This window comes from Bubalus kerabau, chromosome 16, assembly GCF_029407905.1.
Source record: "Bubalus kerabau isolate K-KA32 ecotype Philippines breed swamp buffalo chromosome 16, PCC_UOA_SB_1v2, whole genome shotgun sequence".
Classification (NCBI taxonomy): Eukaryota; Metazoa; Chordata; class Mammalia; order Artiodactyla; family Bovidae; genus Bubalus; species Bubalus kerabau.
The window spans coordinates 72,053,342-72,079,936 of record NC_073639.1 but is presented as its reverse complement, the minus strand read 5'-3'; the positions used below and the strand labels follow the sequence as shown (position 1 = coordinate 72,079,936).

Here is a 26,595-nt window from a genome sequence, read left to right as displayed (position 1 = left end):
TGTTACTTTTGTACCTGTTGTTATCTGTTACCTATTAGATCTGTCCACTTCTGAATGGAGAGACTGGACTGAGTCTTAAAGGAAGACGTGAGGAAAGAAATTAAATTTTTTGTTTTAATTTCACTTAGAGCAAGCCTACTTGAAATTGCAAACTGTTTGTCTTGATACTGCCGTCTTAAGCATCTATGCTTGGGATTCTAATGCAGTTTCTAATTTTCCTTTTTTAAAAATGAATAACATTTGACTCATTTATTCCTTTTTGTTTTAAGGTCATTGCTATAAAGTCATAGAAAACTTAGTGATTTGGAAAAATCAACGTCAGAGACAGGGCTTAAATTGCCAAGATACAATTTACAGCAGATTTTTTTTTCTTTTTGATGATCTCCAAAAACTGATGTTTGTCTTTGAAATTCCATGGTGGTAGGCAAATTATAGTTACCAAATTTGCCAGTCTTAAAAGATTCCTTGGTACATGAAAATTTATCTTTTAAAAGGTTATTATTTTTTTAAATTTAAGACTTACATGTGCTTACTGCATCACATTGGGGTAAAAGAAAATTTTAAGAAAATAACTCATAATCTTGTATCCAAAGATATCTTAGCATAGTTGATATTTTGATTTTGTTCCTTTTGTTAATTTCCTAAATGCAGCCATCTTAACATAATTGAGATCATATTGTCTGCATTGGTTTGCATTTTGTTTTTTTCTTAGTATAACTTTAAATTGCCAAGGAAAAGCCTGATTATTTTTTGCATTTATTCATTTATTCATTCTCTCAAACAAAAAATATATGCATATATAAATATGTATTTTTGTAACTATGTGTATATATGAGAACACATACACATATACATATGTATTTAAGGTACTAGGTTTGCTGCTGCTTGGAAAGTGTGTTGTCTTTCTGGGCATAAAAGTTAACTGTAATATAAAGCGGACTATGAAGAATGTTCATATTTTTTTGAAATTTCAACAAGGAACCTCTCTGGATTAACTGAACTTTATCTCACAAAGTTTCTTTGTTTGTAGATTCCTCTCTTTGGTGCTAAGACTATTGGCCGGAGAAGTCCTGATGGACCAGTGCTGAGCAAAGCTGAATTTGTTGAGAAAGTTCGTCAGAGTAATCAGGCCTGTCATAATGGAGATTTCCACACAGCTATTGTTCTCTACAATGAAGCCCTGGCTGTTGACCCTCAGAACTGTATCTTATACAGCAATAGATCTGCAGCCTATATGAAAATCCAGCAGTATGACAAGGCACTGGATGATGCAATCAAAGCTCGACTTCTCAATCCCAAGTGGCCAAAGGTAGAAATTTCCTTTACTTTCTCAGAACTTTTTGTGCTTTCTTATTTTAATGTAACATTTTATTGATTGAGTACAGTTATTAATATTTTAATAGTCTGTACTTCAGCAAGATGTGGAATTGGCTTCATTGAGCTGGTACACTAGTGAATGCCTTCCTTTTTTATACCTTGGAAGTATGCTTTCCATGTCTAATTCTTTTCCTTTGTGTTTGAGATACACTTTTTTTTTTACTCCAACTTAGCTTCTTGATAGTATGCATTCTAGTTATTTATCTAGGTTTTGGATATCTCTTTTTGCACTGATATTTCAGATGGAGTATTATGATTGTGTTTCTTCAATTTAAAATAATTTTATTCTCTATCAACAACTGCTTGTTTTCAGAATGGTAGTTGATCAGAGAAGCTTTGTTTTCCTAATAAATCAGTATAATTATCTATATTCCCTTGAATAGTTTAAGGGTTGAGTTGTTATCTTTATTTGGTATATACTTTATTTTCATTGTGCCTGTTCACCTTCTAACACCCAGTTTTAGAAATGCTTTCTTAAGATGTGATCAAAGTGTTTGAGATTTTTTTTAAATTGAACTACAAACCCATTTCATTCTATTTTTGGCTTTCTGTTGGACTAACAAATGTTAGTGAAAGTTTCCCAGAAATTTAAAAATGATTCTTACTGTCTTATTAGTGATATGTCACAGTCATGTTGTTTTCTACTTTAATTCTGGTATAGGTATTTTTGGCTTTAGTCAGTGGAATTTGTAGTAATGCTGCTACCTTGTAAGTTGTTTAGGATTCTGTAATTCCCTAAAGGATTTCTTTTACAACTATAATTACTGTAAATGAAACAAGATCTGTTTTTTAAAAAAATGTTACATGACACTGGGAGTTAGATTGCTGTTTTCAAAGGACAGACTTAGGTTCAAATTCCTTCACTTCTATTAATGACAATATGGCTTTAGATAAGTCTCTTAACATCTCTGGGGTTAAGATAAATGGAATGATAATACCTATCTTGTAAGGTTATTTAAGAGTTAGAGATAATTTGTTACTTGTACATACTTGGTGTTTTGTGTATAACAGCTGTGATTGTGCATTTTTATTGAATGTTCAAATTAGTAAGTTATTCTAGCAAACCTTGATCTGTATCCTCTCTTTTTCTTTCTTTCTTTCTTTTTTAAAGCCTGTGATGATACAATGAGCCCAATAAATATAGAGCACTTAAATTTCAGATCAAGTGTCTTCATTCCTTCTTTATTGAGGTCTACTTATTTTGTGTTCTTATTATTTATGAATAGCTTCAAACTTTTTTCTTTTCCCTTTTTCTATGTCATTTCCACTTTCTCATGTCCACTTCTTATGATTTTTGCACAGAAAATGGCTGGAAGGTGCACTTTTATGATTATAGATGAGAGATCAACTTTTAAGATAATTTCTCTCAAGTTTAGTCTCTGATTTTTTTTCCCTTATGATAAATAAGTTTATTGTATATTTACAATTTTCATTAATATTTAAACTCCATATTTGGCTTTAAGCAACAAGATTTAGAATCATGTAAAATATAAATTAGGGTTTGTTACTGAAGTCATGAAAGGGTCTTTCTATATAATATGATTCATAATAAAATTAACTTAAGAAATTTCTACTGCATAAAAGTTTCCTTTGATAAAAACTTGCTTTTATACTTTTCTAGGAATATACTCATTATATAAAAGAAGATTTATTTCTATTCCCTTGTAAAGATATGTCTGGTAAATTTTTATCAATTCCTTTTCTTTTTGACTTTTTTGATGGGCTTTTTCATTATAATCCATTCTGAAATCTTTCTCCAACTGTCATTGTTGTCTACTTTGATGTGGTAAAACATACCTTCCAATTTCTCTTTCTCTCTCTGTAAAAGTTACTTTATGTTAAGATCCAAGGAGTCCAGAGATTGGATGGAGAGTTTTTATTCTCATTTATTTTGTCTGAAAGAAATATGTTGGTGTGATATGGGCTTCAAAAGAAGTATGGACGAAAACACTATGAGAGCCCCCCAGAAAACAAGCCCAATCCCATTATGATACCTTTATCTCCAACTGCCTCTTAGCTGTTGTCTGTGTATATATTCATTCTTTCTGTGTCTTGTTTAATAAATATTTGTCTTACTGAAAGTTGTAAAGTTTTTCTTTTCCTCTAGAATTTTTGTAGTTTTACCTTTAGGTCTGTGATTCAGTTCAAGTTAATTTTAGGGACTGAATGAGGTTAAGGATCAAGGTTTATTTATTTATTTTCCATATAGATAACTATGTTCCAGGCACATTTGTTGAAAAGACTATGCTTTCACCATTGAATTATCTTTAATACCTTTTTCACAGACCATTTGATTGTAAAAGTGTGAGGATATTACTGTACTGTTTTGTTCTATTAGTTTATTATTTATCCTTATCAAAATCATATTGTTTTGATTACTATAGTTTTGTAAGTCTTGACATCAGATACTGTGAATCTTCTAACTTTATTCTTTTTCTAGGTTTTTGCTATTCTCTGTCTTTGCATTTTTATTCAAGTGTAGAATCAACATCAATTTCTTAAAAAAATCTAGGAAACTAATGGGATTGCTTTGAATTCTTAGAGTAATTTGGAGAGAATTGCTGTCTTAACGTTCCAGTCCATGAATATGGTATAATCTCTCTCTGTTTATTTAGTTTTTATTTTATTTCCCTTTGCAACTTTCTGTCACTTTCAGTGTTTGGGTCTTTCACATCTTTTATTAAATTTATTTCTAAGTATTTTGTTTTTTGATACTATTACAAATGTATTTAAAATTTTTCATTTAGCAATTTTTAATTGCTAGTGTATAGGAAAAAGTGTGTTGTGTGACCCTGTTGAATTTTCTTTTAAGTTCTAGTAGGGATTTTTGGTGGAGAAGGCAGTGGCACCCCATCCAGTACTCTTGCCTGGAAAATCCCAGGGATGGAGGAGCCTGGTGGGCTTCAGTCTATGGGGTCGCACAGAGTTGGACACGACTGGGTGACTTAGCAGCAGCAGCAGCAGCAGGGCTTTTTGGATTTTCTCTGTGCATGATCTTATTGTCTGCAGGTAATGACAATTTTGCTTCTTCCTTTTTTTTTTGGCCTTTGCCTTTTATTTCTTTTTCTTGCTCCATTATACCTGTTAGGATATCCAGTACAATTATGAATAGAAAAGATGAGAGCAAACTTCCTCTGCTCATTCCTGATCTTAGTGCAAAAGATCACTTGAGCTTTGTATTGTTGATGATGATGCCCTTAATCAGGTGGAGGATATTCCATTCAATTCTATTATGATTGAGTGTTGAATTTTGTCACATGTTTTCTTCATCTGTTGAAATGATATTTTTTCTCACTTACTTTGGAATGTTAAGTCAGCCTTGCAGTCATGGGATAAATACCACTTTGTCATTATATATACCATTTTTATATATTGTTAGGTGCAACTTGATATAATTTTGTCAAGGATTTTTGCATCTGTGTTTATGAGGAATATTGATTTGTGTTTTCTTTTCTCGTGATATCTTTGCTGGTTTTGGTATCAGAATGATATTGGCCTCATATGATGAGTTTTGAAGTGTTTGCTCTTCCTGTGTTTTCTAGAAAAAGGCATGTTTTGTCCTTAAGTATTTGATAGAATTCACCAGTCTATTCTAGAGTCTGGTAGAAATGACCATCTTTACCGTGACTTTTCTTTGTGGGAAGGTTTTAATTATGGATTAAATTTCTTTGATATGAGGCCATTTAAATTTTCTAATTCTTCTTGGATTAGTTTTGGTATTTTGTTTCTTTCAGTTACTTTTTACATTTAATCCAGGTTGCAAATTGATCAGCATGGAATTGTTAATAACATTCTTTTATTATTGTTTTCGTTTCTGTAGGATCTATAATGGTGTCCTTTCTTTCATTCCTACTATTGTTAATTTGTATCTTCTCTTTTGTTTCATTAGTCTGTCTAGATACTTACCAATTTTGTTCATCTTTCTGTTCAATCAGTTATTAGGTTTATTGATTTTCAGTATTGTACATTTTCTCTTTCATCAATTTCTGCTCTTTATTATTTCCTTCTTTCTAAGTATTTTTCATTTAATTTGCTGTCTTTTTCATTTCCTAAAATGGGAGGTTAGGCCATTGATTTTATTTAAAAATTTCTTCTGTATTTCTTTTTGGCTGTGCTGGGTGTGTGTTGCTTTGCCCGGGCTCGGGCTTTTCTCTAGTTGGGGCAAGTGGGGGCTACTCTCTAGTTGTGGTGCACAGGCCTCATTGTGGTGGTTTCTCTTGTTGTGGAGCACAGGCTCTAGGCACGTGGGCTTCAGTAGTTGTAGCACACAGGCTCAGTAGTTGAGGTGTGTGAGCTTAAAGGTGTGCAGACTTCTGTAGTTGTGGCAGGAGGGCCCTAGAGCATGGGCTCAGTAGTTGTGGTACACGGGCTTAGTTGCTCGGTAATATGTGGAGTCTTCCCAGACCAGGGATGGAACCTGTGTCCCCTGCACTGAAGGTGCAGTGTCCCACTGCACTCCAGGGAAGACCTAGGCTATGAATCATAAATCTTTCTTCTTTTTTAATATAATAATTTAAACCTAAATTGTTCTCTCCAATCACTGCTTTTGCTGTATCCCACAAATTTTGACATGTTTTCATTATAATGATAATGTTAAGAATGTTTTCTAATCCTCCTTATGGTTACTTCTTTGATCCATGAGTTATTTAATGAAGTTTGTACTTAAGTTCCTAATATTTGGGTTTTTTAAAGTTATCTTATTATTGATATCTAATCTATTTCCATTGTTATTAAAGGACATACTTGGAATGATATTATTGCTTTTCAGTTTACTGAGGCTTGTTTCATGGCCAGCATATGATTTATCTTGGTGAACCTACTGTGAGCAGTTGAAAAGAATGAGTATTTTTCAGTAGTGAGGTATAGCTCTATGGATATCAACTAGGTCAAGGTAGTTGATGTGAAGTGAAGTGAAGTCGCTCAGTCGTGTCCGACTCTTTGCGACCCCATGGACAGTAGGCTACCAGGCTCCTCCCTCCATGGGATTCTCCAGGCAAGAATACTGGAGTGGGTTGCCTTTGATAGTGTTGTTCATATCTTCTTTCTCTTTGCTGACTTATTTAGGTCTAGTTATTCCATCAATTGTTGGAATAAAGTTAAAATCTCCAATTAAGATTTTGGAATTGGGGATTTTCCTCTTTAGTATTTTCAAATTTTGCTTCATATGTTTTGAAGCTCTGTTATTAATATAAATACTTTTATTAATATTACGTCTTCTTGAGGAATTGATCCTTTTATTATTATGCAAGGTTTTTCTTTATTTCTGGTATACTAATTTTGGTCCTAAAATCTATTTTGTTTGATATTAATATAGCTGTCTTCTGCTTACTTTTTGCTTCATGTATATTTTTCTATTTATAAATTTTCAATCTTTCTGGGCTTTTACACTTAAACTTCATCTCTTTTGAATAGCATATAATTGTGTCTTGCTTTTTAAGTCAGTTTTGGTAGTCTTTGTCTCTTAAGTGGATCTTTGTCCAATAACATTTAATGTGATCATCAACGCTATTGATTTTGCCTTTACCTACCATTTTATTACTGTCTTCTGTTTTTGTCTCTGTTACTCTTTTCCTGCTATTTATTGGTTTATTTGAAATCTTTTTGAGTTGATTTTTTTTTCTTGTAAGTTTGCCATTGTTTTCAGTGGTTGTTGATGATGTTGTTTGGCTAGTAATTTTCTTGGTTAGAATAAAACTGCTGCTACTGCTAAGTCACTTCAGTCGTGTCCGACTCTGTGTGACCCCATAGATGGCAGCCCACCAGGCTCCCCCGTCCCTGGGATTCTCCAGGCAAGAACACTGGAGTGGGTTGCCATTTCCTTCTCCAATGCATGAAAGTGAAAAGTGAAAGTGAAGTTGCTCAGTCATGTCCGACTCTTAGCGACCCCATGGACTGCAGCCCACTAGGCTCCTCCATCCAACTACATACTTTATTTCTTGAATTGAAGCTTTAGCTTCAATACAGATATTGTCTTTAGTTGAATTGCTTTGAATTTGCTTCATACATGTTAACCCAAGGGTTATTCAGAGATGTTGGAAGGCAGAATTTGTGTATCCCTTTTCTGCCTCTTTTCCTTCTGAGATCCCCTTCTTCCTTGGCTAAAGACTATGACTTTTTTGTGCTTCAGTAGTCTAATTCCACAGGCCAGAGAGACAGCACTCTTGTCCTGCTCACCTGCAATCAGCACTTCATCTCTGCACCCTGAAAATGGAAACTCATTTCACAACTTTCTTCCTCCAGGATCCACCTGCTTCTCATTACTCTCCAGTGCTTTCAGTGGTCACATTTCCCCATTTATTTCTTGCTATTCTGCTGACAGACCTGCTCTTGTTGATCCACTCATTTCCCTTTTCTTTTTGTTTACGCCAGGCTTTATGCCTGGGGTTTTTGTCCCTGCTGCCATGGGAACTCAAAGAGTGGGACTAGACTGAAGCAACCTACTATTTTTGGGGTACATAAGTGAAAGTTGCTCAGTTGTGTCTGACTCTTTGTGACCCCATGGACTGTATGGAATTCTCCAGGCCAGAATACTGGAGTGGGTAGCTGGTTCCTTCTCCAGGGGATCTTCCCAATCCAGGGATCAAACCCAGGTCTCCCACATTGCAGGCAGATTCTTTACCAGCTGAGCCACCAAGGAAGCCAATTGGGCTACATAGAATAGGTCCAACTCAACTCTTATTTTAAAAAATTCAATTCAGTTCAGTTGCTCAGTTGTGTCTGACTCTTTGCAACCTTCCCTGTCTGTCGCCAACTTGCAGAGTTTACTCAAACTCATGTCCATTGAGTCGGTGTTGCCATCCAGCCATCTCATCCTCTGTCGTCCTCTTCTGCCTTCAGTTTTTCCCAGCATCAGTGTCTTTTCAAATGAATCAGTTCTTCACATCAGGTGGCCAAAGTATTGGAGTTTCAGCTGCAGCATCAGTCCTTCCAATGAATATTTAGGACTGATTTCCTTTAAGATGGACTTAAAGTTGGATGAAAGTGAAAAGTGAAAGTGATCTCCTTGCAGTCCAAGGGACTCTCAAGAGTCTTCTCCAACACCACAGTTCAAAAGCATCAATTCTTCGGCACTCAGCTTTCTTCACAGTCCAACTCTCACATCCATACGTGACTACTGGAAAAACCATAGCTTTGACTAGATGGACCTTTGTTGGCAAAGAATTGTGTCTGCTTTTTAATATGCTGTCTAGGTTGGTCACAACTTTTCTTCCAAGGAGTATGCGTCTTTTAATTTCATGGCTGCAGTCACCATCTGTAGTGATTTTGAAGCCCCCCAAAATTAAGTCTGTCACTGTTTCCACTGTTTCCCCATCTATTTGCTATGAAGTGATGGGACCAGATGCCATGATCTTCATTTTCTGAATGTTGAGTTTCAAGCCAACTTTTTCACTCTCCTCAAGAGGCTTTTTAGTTCTTCACTTTCTACCGTAAGGGTTGTGTCATCTGCACATCTGAGGTTATTGATGTTTCTCCTGGCAATCTTGATTCCAGCTTGCGCTTCCTCCAGCCCAGCGTTTCTCATGATGTACTCTGCATATAAGTTAAATAAGCAGGGTGACAATATATAGCTTTGATAGACTCGTTTTCCTATTTGGAACCAGTCTGTTGTTCCATGTCCACTTCTAACTGTTGCTTCCTGACCTGCATATAGGTTTCTCAAGAGGCAGGTTAGGTGGTCTGGTATTCCCATCTCTTTCAGAATTTTCTACAGTTTATTGTGATCCACACAGTCAAAGGCTTTGGCATAGTCAATGAAGCAGAAATAGATGTTGTTCTGAAACTCTCTTGCTTTTTTGATGATCCAGCGGATGTTGGCAATTTGATATCTGGTTCCTCTGCCTTTTCTAAAACCAGCTTGAACATCTGGAAGTTTATGGTTCACATATTGCTGAAGCCTGGCTTGGAGAATTTTGAGCCCAATGGCACCCCACTCCAGTACTCTTGCCTGGAAAATCCCATGGACGGAGGAACCTGGTAGGCTGCAGTCCATGGGGTCGCTAGGAGTCGGACATGACTGAGCGACTTCACTTTCACTTTTCACTTTCATGCACTGGAGAAGGAAATGGCAACCCACTCCAGTGTTCTTGCCTGGAGAATCCCAGGGACGGGGGAGCCTGGTGGACTGCCGTCTATGGGGTCACACAGAGTCGGACACGACTGAAGTGACTTAGCTTAGCTTAGCTTAGCTTACTAGCGTGTGAGATGAGTGCAATTGTGCGGTAGTTTGAGCATTCTTCAGCATTGCCTTTTTTTGGGATTGGAATGAAAACTGACCTTTTCCAGTCCTGTGGCCACTGCTGAGTTTTCCAAATTTCCTGGCATATTGAGTGCAGCACTCTCACAGCATCATCTTTTAGGATTTGAAATAGCTCAACTGGAATTCCATCGCCTCCACTAGCTTTGTTTGTAGTGATGCTTCGTAAGGCTCACTTGACTTCACATTCCAGGATGTCTGGCTCTAGGTTGGTGATCACACCATCGTGATTATCTGCGTTGTGAAGCTCTTTTTTGTATAGTTCTCCTGTGTATTCTTGCCACCTCTTCTTAATATTTTCTGCTTCCGTTAGGTCCATACCATTTCTGTCCTTTATTGTGCCTATCTTTGCATGAAATGTTCCCTTGGTATCTTTAATTTTCTTGAAGAGATCTCTAGTCTTTCCCATTCTGTTGTTTTCCTCTATTTCTTTGCATTGATTGCTGAGGAAGGCTTTTTTTATCTCTCCTTGCTGTTCTTTGCAACTCTGGATTCAAATGGGTATATCTTTTCTTTTCTCCTTTGCCTTTCATTTTTGTTCTATTCACAGCTATTTGTAAGGCCTCCTCAGACAAACATTTTGCCTTTTTGCATTTCTTTTTCTTGGGTATGGTCTTGATCCCTGCCTCCTGTGTAATGTCACGAGCCTCTGTCCATAGTTCTTCAGGCACCCTATCAGATCTAATCCCTTGAATCTGTTTCTCACTTCCACTGTATAATCGTAAGAGATTTGATTTATGTCATACCTAAATGGTCTAGTGGTTTTCCCTTTTTCTTCAATTTAAGTTTGAATTTGGCAATAAGGAGTTCATGATCTGAGCCACAGTCAACTCCCAGTCTTGATTTTGCTGACTGGATAGAACTTCCCCATTTTTGGCTGCAAAGAATATAATCAATCTGATTTTGGTATTAACGATCTGGTGATGTCCATGTGTAGAGTCTTCTCTTATGTGGTTGGAAGAGAGTGTTTGCTATGACTAGTGTGTTCTCTTGGCAAAACTCTTATTAGCCTTTGCCCTGCTTCATTTTGTACTCCAAGGCGAAATTTGCCTGTTACTCCAGTTATTTCTTGACTTCTTATTTTTGCATTCCAGTTCCCTATAATGAAAATGACATCTTTTTTGGATGTTAATTCTAAAAGGTCTTGTAGGTCTTCATAGAACCATTCAACATCAGCTTCTTCAGCGTTACTGGTTGGGGCATAGACTTGGATTACTCTGATATTGAATGGATTGCCTTCGAAACGAACAGAGATCATTTTGTCGTTTTTTGAGATCGCATCCAAGTACTGTATTTCGGACTCTCTTGTCGACTATGATGGCTACTCCATTTCTTCTAAGGGATTCCTGCCTACAGTGGTAGATATAATGGTCATCTTCGTTAAATTCACCCATTGCAGTGCATTTTAGTTCACTCATTCCTAAAATATAGGTGTTCACTCTTGCTATTTCCTGTTAGACCACTTCCAATTTGCCTTGATTCATAGACCTAACATTCCAGGTTCCTATGCAATATTGCTGTTTGCAGCATCAGACTTTACTTCCATCACCAGTCACATCCACAACTGGGTGGTGTTTTTGCTTTGGCTCCGTCTCCTCATTCTTTCTGGAGTTATTCCTCCACTGATCTCCAGTAGCATACTGGGCACCCACCAACCGGGGGAGTTTGTTAATTTACAATGCTGTGTTAGCTTCAAGTGTGTATGTATGTATTCATATATTCTTTTTCATTCTTTTTCCATTTTTCCATTATAGGTTTTTACAAGATATTGAGTATAGTTCCCTGTGCTATACAGTAAATTCTTTTTGTGTATAGTAGTGTGTATATGTTAATCCCAAACTCCTAATTTATCCCCCACTTCCCCCTGCTATCCCTTTTAGTAACCATAAGTTTGTTTTTTATGTCTATGAGTTGATTTCTATTTTATAAATAAGTTCATTTATGTCTTTTTTTTTTAGATTCCACATATAAGTGATATCATATGATACTTGTATTTTCTCTGTCTGACTTAATTCACTTAGTATCATAATCTCTAGGCCCAGCCATGTTGCTGCAGATGACATGACTTCATTCTTTTTTATGGTTGTCAACTCTTAGTTTTTCCTGGAAACCGCAATGAGCTTATGTAAATGTACCATTCACTGAGTCCTGCTAACGTCACTTACTTGTTTTTATTGTTATATAGACTTATCACTTGAATGTATCTGTCTTAAATTAGCTTGAAAATTCCTTGAAAGTTTGTTGTTTATTTATCTTACAGCCCTAACATTGCTGTGCACTTTAAAAAAATATTAAAAAATTTTTTTTATTTATTCATTTATTGGCTACACAGGTTCTTGTTGCTGTGTGAGGCTTTTTTCTATTTGCAGGAAGTTGGGCTAGTCTTTGTTGTGATGCATGGGCTCCTCATTGTGGTGGCTTCTCTTGTTGAGGAGCACAGGCTCTAGATCACGGGCTCAGTAGTTGTGATGCACAGGCTTAGTTGCCCAGAGGCATGTGGAATCTTCCTGTATCAGGGATTGAACCTGTGTCCCCTGCATTGGCAGGCAGATTCTTAACCACCAGACCACTAGGGAAGTGCAACTATGCACTTTTTTTTAAGCCTCAATGTTAAAATCAAAGAGAAAATTAGGAGGCATAATTGTGTGTGTGTGTGTATGTTTGAAGACTTCCAAGGATGCGGTTGTCACAGACCATAAACTTGATGTTTAGAAATTCTTTTAATCATTAGCTGAAGACCTCAGTAGTTTTAGTCTACTTTTTAATCTGTTCTGGAAGCAATCTTTCTTTCAAATCTACCACATTAAAACCTTTTGTATGTTTAGTGAGATAGCTTCGTATAATGGAAACAGCACATACAGGTACTCATTGCTTTGCGTGGTAGCACAGTACCTTAGAGATGACTGTGAAGGCTGAAAAATCTTTCAGTGTGATCATTGCAGCAGTTTTGATTGTTCTGTGACCTTTGCAAGTTTTTATCAAAATTTTAAAAACTCTTATTGTAGATTATAAATATATAAGGAAAGGAAAATATTAAATATTAAAGTATTTAAAAACTAGTATTCAGTGCCTGTGATTTAAAACATTAAGGATTTGTTTTATTTTTGTATTAAAAACTTACCCAGAGTTATTTGAACAGTGCTTACTGCCTTCTCATCATGTAATTTACGATACAGCGTGAGCAAATGTCAATGACAATATGCCTTGGCAAACTGTCATACTCCTTTGTAATTTTACATCAGCTTCTACTGTTTCAATCTTTGTGCTTTCAGTTTTGTGAAATATCTTTGAAAATTCCTGTAATTCCAATAATTTTGCCAGCATCACTTTCTCTGGAACATATTCAGCTTTTTTGTCACAATTAGTTTCTTCATTTATGTCCATAAGTTCATTGTCCTAAGTTCTTCTGACTGAATCGCTGGAATGGTAGACATGTCAGCATCCCCACAGTCAGCTGTTCTTCTATATCTTTCTTTATATTTGATTTCAGTTTTACCTTCAGTGTTGTTGTTTTTTCTTTCTTTGATGCACTCATATTTGTTGGTCAGTTCTCTTTTGAGACTGTCCATATGGATTTATCACTGGAAGATAAGGAGGCAGCATAACTGCTTCTTTGCTGTTTGTATATGAGCTGAATAACAGATTTGCAGTGACCAATACAGACTTTTTATTTATTTATTTATATAATTTGGCTATGCTGGATCTTTAATTGCAGCATCCAAAATCTTAGTTGTAGCATGTGGGATCTAGTTCCCTGACCAGGGATTGAACCTGGACCCCCTGCATTGGGAGCGTGGAGTCTTAGCTATTGGACCACCAGGAAAGTCTCTCTGATAGACTTTGAAACAAATCATGTTTGGTCAGTAATGATGATGCATGTCTTTTTATTATGTAGCAATTGTGTACTGAAGAGCTAGCAGTGGAGTTTGTGCTTTTATGCATTTACTCACAGTTAACATACCATGGTGATGCCAGTGATGCCATCACTGACTCAGTGGATGTGAGTTTGAGCCAGTTCTGGGAGTTGGTGATCTACAGGGAAGCCTGGTGTGCTGCAGTCCATGGGGTCGCAAAGTCCAACACGACTGAGTGACTGAACTGAATATACCATGGTATGTGAAACTCGAACTGCATTATTAGGAAACTGGTGTTATTTAACTGTGGTAACTGAAATTCATATATATTGAAGCATGTGAAATAGAGGCTGCTGGTTCTTTGGTAAGACCTGAGTTTTTTCTCCTTATATGTTGCTTTTCCTCCATAAGCCCTAGTTTTCCTATTATAAACTGGGTTAATATCACAAACCTTGAAGGGTTGTATTGAAGATTAAATAAAATAATGTTAAGCATTTAGCACAGAGTTTCTCATATATAGGTAATTTAATACATGATAGTTGTAAATGATGATGGTGCTAACTACCATCATCATGCTATAATTGTTCCGTATTTGTACGCATACAGTTTTTAGTCAAACTACCCAATTCTTTTTTGAGCATTTTTCTTCCCCTTATAATAATCTCAGAAATCTTCTGAGTCCTCTCAGTTTCTGCTGATCATTTTTTTAAAAGTATGATGCCACATGGATGAGATGTTCCATTAAGATACATGTATTACAGAGGGAAGAGGGAGACTTTTTTTCACCACATATATAAGACGTATGCTCTCTTTTGAATAACTTATCAGATCCTATTGTTCTTTTATATGTGTGCCATATTTTATTTTGACTCAACAAATATCTATTAGGCATTTGCTATATAGGTAAGCATTGTTCTTCTACTGTCTTCTCTGATAAGAGTCTTTAGTTGATTTATCTTAAAAAATTTGCATATGGACATTTTTCATTATTTTGATATTCTACTTCTTATCCATGATTAAAAAAAAAAAGAATAGGGATTTCTCTGGCAGTCCAATGATTAAGACATCACGCTTCACTACAGGGTGCATGGGTTTGATCCTTGGTCAGGAAATTGAGATCCCACGTGGCATGGCCAAAATACCAAAAAGAGAATGTATTGATGATCTAGACTTGTATTTGCTACCTTTTGCTTTGTAACAAATCACTGTAAAACTTAGTGGTTTAAAATAAGAACCATTTATTTAACTCAAGATTCTGTAAGTCAGCTGGGTGGCTCTTTTGGTCTGGGCCAACCCAACTCATTTCCACTGGACTTGCTCATGTGTTCAAGGTCAACTAGGGATTTGACTGGTGGTTGAATAATCTGAAACTGTCTCATTTACATTTCTTACAGCTAGAATGCTGTTAGCTGGGAAACAGTAGTAACTGGGCCATGTGTCTCTTATCATCCAGCAGATTTTCATGGACTTCTTCACATGGTAGTTGTAGGATTCCAAGAACTGCAAGAAAGTGGAAGCACTGGAACACAAGCAGTTTTGAGTCTGTTTTCACCTTTGCTGTTTTCCCATTGGTCAGAGCAGCTCACATGATCAAGCCCAGACCCACTGTAAGAGGGGATTACCTAAAGGCATATGTAGAAAGGGAAGAATTTTTGGCCATCCTTGTGATTTACCTCTGTATTCTTTGCCAAGTCTGTACAATATGGTACATATTTATGTACCCTCATTCCTAAAATGTCATATCCCTTGTAAAAATACTTATTTTTAATTGAAGGATAATTGCTTTACAAAGTCGTGTTTGTTTCTGCCATACAACAATGTGAATCAGCCATAAGTATATATAAAACCCCTCCCTCCTACCCCCCACCCCTCTATCCCATCCTTCTAGGTCATCACAGGGCAGCGGGCTGAGCTGCCTGTGTTACACAGCAGTTTCCCACTAGCTATCTATTTTACACATGGTAATGTGTGTGTTTGAATGTCAATTTATCCTACCCTCTGCCCTCGCTGTGTCTACAAGTTTGTTTTCTCCATCTGCATCTCTATTCCTGCCCTGGAAATAGATTCACTAGTACCATTTTTCTAGATCTATATCTATGCATTAATACAAGAAATTTTTTTCTTTCTGACTTACCATATCCCTTCTTAGTTGTATCTACTTTAGTTTGATTTCTTGCCCTTTATCTTTTTGTTTTGAAATTTTCTTGAATCACATCTTTTCAGACAAGTCAGTTGTGAAGTAGTTACTATCATTTTAGTGTGAATTGTGAGTTATAGAAATAGTTATATTCTTGAGGGGTTTGGTAGTTTTCCCATGGTATAACACTATATAAGGAAAAATTTCACAGTAAGAAACATAAATATCTCCTCTTTCTGTAAAGCTTTTTTCATATTTTCATGTATTGATTATACCTGATGCCAAAATCCTATCATCAGGTATAATACTCGATGACAGATTATTATATCTTATTTGTTAGGTGCTACACCTGATGACAGAGTTATAGGTAATAAAAAATGTTGAAAAATATTGTGGCCTTAAGTTTTCTTTTGGTTTACCTAAATTATAATAGTAGCAAAACATAATAGCTCTTCAGTTCAGTTCAGTTCAGTCGCTCAGTCGTATCTGACTCTTTGTGACCCCATGAATCGCAGCACACCAGGCCTCCCTGTCCATCACCAACTCCCGGAGTTCACTCAAACTCATGTCCATCGAGTCGGTGATGCCATCCAGCCATCTCATCCTCTGTTGTCCCGTTCTCCTCCTGCCCCCAATCCCTCCCAGCATCAGAGTCTTTTCCAATGAGTCAGCTCTTTGCATGAGGTGGCCAAAGTACTGGAGTTTCAGCTTTAGCATCAGTCCTTCCAAAGAACACTCAGGACTGATCTTCTTTAGAATGGACTGGTTGGGTCTTATTGGATGCTTATTTGCCAAAGGGTTGTCTGAATACTTTTGTGATATCAGTTTTACACTCAAAATAATCTTATGAAATAGATATTATTATCCCAACTTTGCAAAAGTGAATGTTTATATTCAGTGAGTGGTTAAATATTTTGTCCAAGACGTCCAGCTAGTAACTGAAAGAGTTAGACTTTAACCTGTCTGTCTGACCCTAAAGAATTTTTCCTTAATCAGTATACTGTAATAATTCTCTGGATAAAAGAGTTCATTAATTAAGGAATCTTAAGAGTTCAGAATTCTGTCTCAAGTTTTAACACTGATAGGTCCATATAATGTTGAGCTGACTATTCAGTTTCAGTTTCCTGTAGTATAAATCAGTCTGAGATTGCAATTTATTTGCCTTTTGCTTGTCATTACAAGTAAAAAAAAAAAAAAAGATGTTTTAAATGACTTGGAGCTTAATAATAGAAATTCACAAAATGTTTTTAGGTATATTTTTATAGAATAATAGTATGCATTTATTGTACACATTAGTGCTTTTTATAATTTCAGTTCATTTCTTCAGCAAAACACACATTTATTGAACATTTCTGTGTGCTAGGCACCATTCTAAAGCTTGGTGATTCAAAAAGAACAAGGCTGTTACAACTAACATTCTAATGGGGAGATGCAGAAAATAAGGTGATAAATACATATATCAATGTTTGAAAGTGATAAATGCTTGGAAGACAACTTAAAACAGACTACACTAAAAGGGCTTCCCTGATAGCTCAGCTGATAAAGAATCCGCCTACAATGCAGGGGACTTGGGTTCGATTCCTGGGTTGGGAAGATCCCCTGGAGAAGGGAAAGGCTACCCACTCCAGAATTCTGGCCTGGAGAATTCCATGGACTGTATAGTCCATGGGGTCAGAAAGAGTCAGACATGACTGAGCAACTTTCACTTCACACTAAAAGGAAAGAGTACTGAGAAAGTAAATGACAGAATTATAGGAGAGTTTTGGGCAGGAGATGAGATTCAATGAGACCTGGAAGAACCAAATTTGAAGATTTGGGCTAAGTGCATTCTAGGCAGCATAAACAGTTAGTTTGAATTTGGTTAATGGGAGAAAATAGCCGAAACGTCAGTGGAGCACAGTGAACGAATGAATGAGGTGGAGACTGTAGGAGATGAAGTTGTTGGGGTGGCTAGGAGCCAGGTAATGTATAGCCTTGGCTTTTTAAACCATTGTAGGGCTTTAAGGTTTATTCAAAGATTGATAGGATGTGATTGAGAGATTTTAACTAGAGTGATAACAATTTATGGTCAGTCTAGTTAAAGGTTATGAGTATGTTTAATTTCTACATATCTGTGACTTTCCAAAATTTCTCCTGTTACTGATTTCAAATTTCATTCCATTGTGATACTTGGTATCATATCAATCATTTAAAATTTATTGAGGCTTGCTTTATAGCTTAGCATATCATCTTTCTCAAGAATGTTCCTCCTGCACTTGAGAACAATGTATATTCTGCTGTTGTTGAGAAGGGTGTTTTTTAGATGTTCATTAGGCCTAATTAGTTTATAGTATTGTTCAAGTCTTCTGTGGTCCTGTTCATTATTGGAAGTTTTGATGTCCTTAACTTAACTGTTAACAGTCCTTAACTGTTGAATTTTCTTTTTCTCCCTTCATTTCTATTAGTTTGTTTCATGTATTTTGGGGGCTCTGTTGTTTGGTGTTAATATTTTTATGATTTTATGTCTTTCTGAAAGATTGATCATTTTGTCATAAAATATCCTTGGTCTGTAGTAACAATTTTTGCTGTAAAATCTATTTTGTCTAATATTAATATAGCACCATTTCTATTTTGGTTGCTGCTTACATGATGTATCTTTCCCCATACTTTTCCTTTCAACTTGTTACTTTGAAACTAACATGAGTGTCTTGTAGATAGTCTATGACTATATCATGGTTTTGTTTTTTAGTAACAATCTATTCTGCCAATCCCTCTCCTTTGATTGTAGTGTCTAATTCATTTATATTTAATGTAACTGCTGAAAAGGTAAGGTTTATACCTGTTTTTTATATGTTTTCTATATGACTTTTTAAATGTCTTATTTTTTTGTGTGTCTTTTTTTCTGTTCTTCTCTTCCTGCATGACTTCCTTTTTTATGTTAAATATTTTCTTAAGTACCATTTATATTTCCTTTTTTTTTCTGTATATATTTTTATATTTTATATTTATATATTTTTACTATATATATTTTCAGTTATTTTCCTGGTGGTTGCCCTAGGAGTTATAATTAACATCTTTATTTAAAACAATATAGTTTGAATTTATATAAATTTTAATTTCAAAAGTATATGAAACTTTGCTATGATATAGCTTCATTCCTTTCTCCTTCCTTTATGCTATTTGTTGTCCTACAAATGACATCTTTATATATTATAATATATATAAAGCATAATCAGCAAAATCTTATAATTGTTACTTTATGCCATTGTCTTTTAAATGAAACAATTTCTACTTCTTAATTGGTATTCTGTTTTCGGTGAGACATTGTGCTCAGGCTTTCCTTTAATTTTTTTTTTTTCTTTAATTCCTTTGACATGGTTTTCTTTAGTACTTTGAATATGTTTATCAGTTCAGTTCAGTCGCTCAGTAGTGTCCGACTTTTTGCGACCCCATGAATCGCAGCACGCCAGGCCTCCCTGTCTATCACCAACTCCTGGATTTCACTCAGACTCAGATCCATCGAGTCAGTGATGCCATCCAGCCATCTCATCCTCTGTCGTCCCCTTCTCCTCCTGCCCCCAATCCCTCCCAGCATCAGAGTTTTTTCCAGTGAGTCAACTCTTCACATGAGGTGGCCAAAGTACTGGAGTTTCAGCTTCAGCATCAGTGCTTCCAAAGAAATCGCAGGACTGATCTCCTTCAGAATGGACTGGTTGGATCTCCTTGCAGTCCAAGGGACTCTCAAGAGTCTTCTCCAGCACCACAGTTCAAAAGCATCAATTCTTTGGCGCTCAGCCTTCTTCACAGTCCAACTCTCACATCCATACATGACTACTGGAAAAACCATAGCCTTGACTAGATGGACCTTTGTTGGCAAAGTAATGTCTTTGCTTTTGAATATGTTATCTAGGTTGGTCATAACTTTCCTTCCAAGGAGTAAGCGTCTTTGAATTTCATGGCTGCAGTCACCATCTGCAGTGATTTTGGAGCCCAGAAAAACAAAGTCTGCCACTGTTTCCACTGTTTCCCCATCTATTTCCCATGAAGTGGTGGGACCGGATGCCATGATCTTCGTTTTCTGAATGTTGAGCTTTAAGCCAACTTTTTCACTCTCCTCTTTCACTTTCATCAAGAGGCTCTTTAGTTCTTCTTCACTTTCTGCCATAAGGGTGGTGTCATCTGCATATCTGAGGTTATTGATATTTCTTCCGGCAATCTTGATTCTAGCTTGTGCTTCTTCCAGCCCAGCGTTTCTCATGATGTACTCTGCATATAAGTTAAATAAGCAGGGTGACAATATACAGCCTTGAAGTACTCCTTTTTCTATTTGGAACCAGTCTGTTGTTCCATGTCCACTTCTAACTGTTGCTTCCTGACCTGCATATAGGTTTCTCAAGAGGCAGGTCAGGTGGTCTGGTATTCCAGTCTCTTTCAGAATTTTCCACAGTTTATTGTGATCCACACAGTTAAAGGCTTTGGCGTAGTCAATAAAGCAGAAATAGATGTTTTTCTGGAACTCTCTTGCTTTTTCCGTGATCCAGCAGATGTTGGCAATTTGATCTCTGTTTCCTCTGCCTTTTCTAAAACCAGCTTGAACATCTGGAAGTTCACGGTTCATGTACTGCTGAAGCCTGGCTTGGAGAATTTTGAGCATTACTTTACTAGCGTGTGAGATGTTTATCAGATCAGATCAGTCTCTCAGTCGTGTCTGACTCTTTGCGACCCCATGAATCGCAGCACGCCAGGCCTCCCTGTCCATCACCAACTCCTGGAGTTCACTCAGACTCCCGTCCATTGAGTCAGTGATGCCATCCAGTCATCTCATCCTCTGTCGTCCCCTTCTCCTCTTGCCCCTAATCCCTCCCAGCATCAGAGTCTTTTCCAATGAGTCAACTCTTTGCATGAGGTGGCCAAAGTACTGGAGTTTCAGCTTTAGCATCATTCCTTCCAAAGAAATCCTGGGGCTGATCTCCTTCAGAATGGACTGGTTGGATCTCCTTGCAGTCCAAGGGACTCTCAAGAGTCTTCTCCAGCACCACAGTTCAAAAGCATCAATTCTTTGGCGCTCAGCCTTCTTCACAGTCCAACTCTCACATCCATACATGACCACAGGAAAAACCATAGCCTTGACTGGACGAACCTTTGTTGGTAAAATAATGTCTCTGCTTTTGAATATGCTATCTAGGTTGGTCATAACTTTCCTTCCAAGGTAGTGCTGGCTTAAAGTTTTTGTCTCCTAAGTCCAATATCTGGGTTTCCTCAGGGACAGATTCTATTTTTTCTTTTTTGGGCAGTGTATGGGTCATACCTGCCTGTTTCTTTATGTATCTCATAATTTTTTTGCTGAAACATGTACTTTTTAAGTAGTAATATATTGTAGCAAGGGGCTTCCTAGGTGGTGCTAGTGGTAAAGAATCCGCCTGCCAATGCAGAAAACAATCCCTAGGTCGGGGAGATCGCCCCGAGGAGGAAATGGCAACCCATTCCATTATGCTTGCCTGGAGAATTCCATGGACAGAAGAGCCTGGTTGGGCTATAGTCCATAGGGTCTCAAAGAGTCCGGTGCAGCTGAAGTGACCTAGCACACATACATATTGTAGCAACTTTGAAAACCATAGTATTCCTTGTCCCCAGGCCTGGGCTTATTGATTGTTGTTGTTGCCTTTTGTGAGTTAGTGACTTTCCTGAACTAATTTTTTAAAGTCATGTGTAGCCGATGAAAGTTTCTGCCTGGCTAGCTGTTGATTGAATAGAAATTCCTTGTATGTCTTGAACCAATAATTCTCCCAGCCTATGAAGAGTTCTCTCTGTGTGTGGGGCATACTTTGAACATTCTGGCAACTTGCAACGCTGTCTTAGCCTTCACTTCCTGCTTGTGTAAAACCTCAAGTTCAGCCAGAGGTAAGAGATTAGAATCATTCTCAGGTCTTTCTTGGGCATTCACATTCCTAGATTTCTAAGAATATTTTGGAGCTTTTCAGGGCCTCCTATGAACATCTAATTTTCCAGATTTTTCTTTATCTCGTTTACGCGTTTGTATTACTTCTTCAGGCAGCTGTTATGTTAAGCTATTGTCACTGATTTTGTTTGACACATGCGCTGAGGCGAGGGCTGTTTGTACTGAATTATCTCTGAGTCAGGTCAAATAAAGTCTTAAGACTGTAGGTTTCTTAAGAAGCTGCCAAACAAGTCAGATAGTGGTAGGGATAGGGTGCTTGGAAAACTCCAAACCATTGGAGTTTACCCCCACCATTGGTTCCTAAGCTTCTGGTTTTCACAAGTATTGTGTTTGAGAGACTGCTTGGTTTTCACATCTACCATATAGTTGGGAGAAGAGGATAAAAATAGTGTAGGGTAAAACCTCACAAACTTGTTGTTCTTTGAGATTCAGCTGTTTTTCTTGAAGAAACACTTCTTGGGCTGCTGCATGTTGTTGGTTAATATCCAGAGTTCAAAGAAGTTGATTTTGAAAAGTTTTGCTAATGTTCTTGCTGCTTTTATGGAAAAGCAGAATTTTGGAAGTCTTATGATGCCATTTTGGAAGAGCTTCTTCATAATTTTCTTTATGGAAAAATGTAAAAGACCATTGTGAGAGAAATGGAAAGTAGGAGAGTGAAAGCAGAAGCAGGCAGACTGCTGACGATGCTAATTTGGACTAGAGTACTGGTGGTGAATGGAAAGAAACTGAGGGAATAAGCTTTGTAAAAACTCACTGATTGTCATAATTCTAAAGCTCTCCTTGATCCTTATAACAACCACCTGTTATAGGTGGTAAAGTTAAGTTCAGAAAGATTTAAGTAGTTTGCCTACTTTCAGAGTCAGAAAAAAAAAATCAGAATTAGAAATGCTATTTACCTGGCTTCAATTTTTTCCACATCTGTGCATTCTGTCTCATGACATTAAAATCAAAGTTATGAGTCAAATATTAAGTTCAGAATAAATATTTACAATAAAATAGACTGTCTTCCTTACTTAATTTCTTTGCATAATTTCATTCCTGCTTTTAAGGAAGTGCTGCTGCTGCTGCTAAGTCACTTCAGTCGTGTCTGATTCTGTGCAACCCCATAGATGGCAGCCCACCAGGCTCCGCCGTCCCTGGGATTCTCCAGGCAAGAACACTGGAGTGGGTTGCCATTTCCTTCTCCAATGCATGAAAGTGAAAAGTGAAAGTGAAGTCGCTCAGTCGTGTCCGACTCTTAGCGACCCCATGGACTGCAGCCCACCAGGCTCCTCCGTCCATGGGATTTTCCAGGCAAGAGTACTGGAGTGGGGTGCCATTGCCTTCTCTGAGACTTTAGTTATTTGAAGTTTTTGGTGGACAGCTGGAATGATAATCAGGAAAGAGGAAGAATGTGACACTTGCCTTAAAGTTAAGTGGTCTCTATATTTACCATAAGTGAAATCCAACACAGTCAACTATTTCTTCTTTTAATGTTATTGATTACCAGAACAAATGTTGTTACCAATTTATCATGGTTTCTTGTTATTAATATATGCTGTTATTTCATATGTCTTTTTTTTTCCCCTCTGTGCGCAAGATGTTTATTAGGGAGTAGCCCAGGAGCAACCTTATACTCCTGGAAGGGAAGAGTTCGAAGAGGCAAGATGGCAGAGAGAAGACAAGCTGAGCTGAAGGCCTAAACTCATATGTCTTAAAACATGATTTTATGACAGACTTATTATTTGTATGCCATTGAAGCTGTATTTCAGGTATAGGTTAATCTGTAAGTTGTATGTTCATACATACATATTTTTCTTATTACAAAAGTAACTCAAAATTATTTTTGGAAAAATCTCAGACAGTAAAAATTATATTCCTCTCATTCCATTCCTTATCCTCCATTCCAGTTCTAGAGTTAACTGTTTTTATTCAATCTCAATATTTTGAGATATTTTATGATATATGTACAATTATACACACATACATGAATCCAGTTTAGTATTTTTGACTTTTTATTTAAGAAGAAGATAAAAATGTAGTAAGAGATGAGGTAGAGAGCTTGAGGGTTTTTGTGTTTTCCTGGGTACATGTGAAAAGGCACAAAGTAGTCTTTGTTTCTTTGTTCTAGAAAAGACTAGAGATGACAGACAAAAGTATATTTTCTAGTTGCTACCATTTAATTGGTAGCTTTTTATAGTTGTTGCTGAAGTGAGTTTTAAGCTCACTGGTCATTTATTTATACATTAAGTTTTTATTTTACTCTTGTTGATTTGAGATGAAAATTGCAGTTTTTTACTGAGAGGAATTTTTCTCATAAATGTGAGCCTGAGGTAATGCAGAGTACACAGCATCTCCTTGGAAACCAGACTTTCGTGGGATAGAACCAAGTACTTTTAAGATGGGTACTTTATCCTTAGGAGATGATTCAGGAAGTCTGGCAAGAAGGGAAGTCTTGCTGTAAAGGAAATTCAGGAAATGGGAACTTAGTTATTAAAGTCTCAGGTTTGTTTGTCATAATTCATTTCAAGAATGTTCTAATGACCAAGCTATAAACATATGGTAAGTAACAATTTCACTTCCAGCTCCTAGATGGTACGAATTTATCAGTAAGGAAAGGGAATGCATTGTTTTAAATGAATTGAAAATTTTACTATCATTTATACTTGACAGTTGATTGAACTGTAGATGTATGCTTTTTGGGAAATAGTATTCAAAATGTATTAGGACACTCAACTTTTCTGTTTCTCTTGTTTTGTAATAAAGGGTTGGTAGCATTTTTTATGTTAATGAAAAGAGAAAAACTATCCTAGGCGTTTCCACAATCATTTCAGAAAAATATTTTTCAATAGTCTCAAAGAAACATTTCCGATTAAAAGTTATGAAAGCAACTCAAACAATGGCAAGGAAGTGTTTTTCGAAAACTTTTTTTAAATGATAAGATTGTTAGATGACCAATATGTGTAAAAAAAAAAAAAAAAAAAGAATCTTTTTTTTGAAATTGAGGTATTACTACTACCAAAATTGGAAAATTCTTCTTATATTTGTGTTACTTTTTAGCAACACTGCAAGTCACTAAATAAAGCTAGTCATTGATTAAATTTAGTGATTTTCCCCCCTCCCCCCCCCCCACAAGATGTTATACTGTTTTAGTTTTGAAGAGTGCTACTAAAAGCATTATTTATTATATTTTAAAAGATAAAAAATATTTTACCTTCAGATGGCTTTCTAGAATGTTGACACTATTACCTTCATTTGAATTCTTTGGAACGAGTATGTTCTCATTAATTTGAGGGAAATGTTTTTTCATGTTAATTGAAATTCAATGAGGCTTTTAAGAATTGAAATTAGAATTGCTGCATGTGTTTATTAACATAGATTTTTTTGAGGTGTAATATACTCTTGTCAAATAATCTCATTTACTTTCTTTTGTTTTTATTTTGAAAGAATTTCATGTGTTTACTAATTTAGATATTTCTCTTAAAATATACTATATCAAAGCATTTATAAATTTTATTTTCTTAGTTTTATATTTTTAATTTTGAAATAATGGGAAACATGCAGAGAAGTTGTGATATTAGTTCAAAGAACTCCTGTATATCCCTCATCTGGATCCCCCAGTTGCTAACATTTTACCATATTTGCTTTATAATTCTCTTTTCCTATAACTGTTACTGTTATTTTCTGAACCATTTGAGAATGAATTGTGGACACGATGTCCCATTACCCCTAAACCCTTCAACAAGTACTGAATATAACCACAGTACAACCCTTAAAATTAAGACATTAACATTGATACAATACTGCTATCCAGTCCGCAGACCCTATTCAAATTTCACTGATGCTCTGGTAGTATTTTTTATAAATACCTTTCCCTCTCTGGTCCAGAATTAAGTCCCTAGAAAGAAGTATATTAGGAATCTAGATCAGATAGATAGATTGTAGTATCAAGGTCTGTACCACGTGCTTACATTACAAGTAACTTATTTAATTTACTGGATTCTGGGTTCTTAATTGTTATTCCCTTGGTTTGTTCCCTGACTTTTGATGACTAAAAGAATACATTTTTTATCCTTTGTTCTGGATTGTCAGGCTTTGCTCATACTGCCTAGCCTGGTTTGGACTTTTTGCCTGACTCGATCCTAGCAGTCACCTGTCACCTGTCTTTTTTGTTCATTCACATAATAATGGAGCTTCCCTCATAGCTCAGTTGGTAAAGAATCCACCTGCAATACAGGAAAGCCCAGTTTGATTCCTGGGTCGGGAAGATCCTCTGGAGAAGGGATAGGCTACCCACTCCAGTATTCTTGGGCTTCTCTTGTGGCTCAGCTGTTAAAGAATCCACTTGCAATGCGGGAGACCTGAGTTCGATTCCTGAGTTGGGAAGATCCCCTGAGAAGGGAAAGGCTACCCACTCCAGTATTCTGGCCTGGAGAATAACATGGACTATATAGTCCATGGGGTTGCAAAGAGTCGGACACGACTGAGCGACCTCCACTTTCACATAATAATATGTATGGGATAGATAGATAATTTTCAAGTCTCTTCTGTGTAGGAAGTAGGCAGCATGCGAAACCACTGGCATTCAAGGTAATTTCATGTGTCACAGCCTGTATTAGGACAATATAAAGCTGAACAGAGTTGCATGCCTAGAACTGTGTGTGTGTAGAATATGATCTGCTGTGAATCTTAGGGTAGGCAGAACGTGCTCTGCAGTTATTTTGGATTATGTACCTTCATGTAGGCTCTGTATTCTTAGTCTGATTTATTCACATAGAGAAACTTCTCATATGTATTTATTTAGTGAGCGAGTGAACTAAAGAAATCATATTCTATTACTTAGAATCAATTCACAGCCAATTTTGGAATAGAATGTTATAGAAAGAATATTAACTACCTGAGAATTAAATAGCTGATACTAGTATGGTACAGATTTGCATCAGTTTCTAAAAGTTGGAGGTTTATTTCCTATAGCTAAGTTTATTATGATTCTAGTTATTAAATGGAGAAGCTTTTAAGTTAGTTGAAAACAGGCATTATAAGAGTTGGCTAGCTT

General features: G+C 36.5%; 1 protein-coding gene across 13 annotated transcripts in view; it reads left to right on the top strand.

Annotated features, from left to right (window-relative positions):
- Window positions 1-26,595, top strand: part of TTC28 (tetratricopeptide repeat domain 28) — a 580,310-nt gene that overhangs the window by 21,884 nt on the left and 531,831 nt on the right. For 10 of the 13 annotated variants that reach the window (XM_055549377.1, XM_055549381.1, XM_055549379.1 and 7 more), the window contains one exon: window positions 1,031-1,309. In XM_055549377.1, the coding sequence (XP_055405352.1) occupies window positions 1,235-1,309 (75 nt within the window). In that variant the 5' untranslated portion in view covers window positions 1,031-1,234. Of the gene's footprint in view, window positions 1-1,030; window positions 1,310-26,595 lie in introns of those variants that run through there. The other 3 variants (XM_055549383.1, XM_055549385.1, XM_055549384.1) reach the window with 2 other exon arrangements.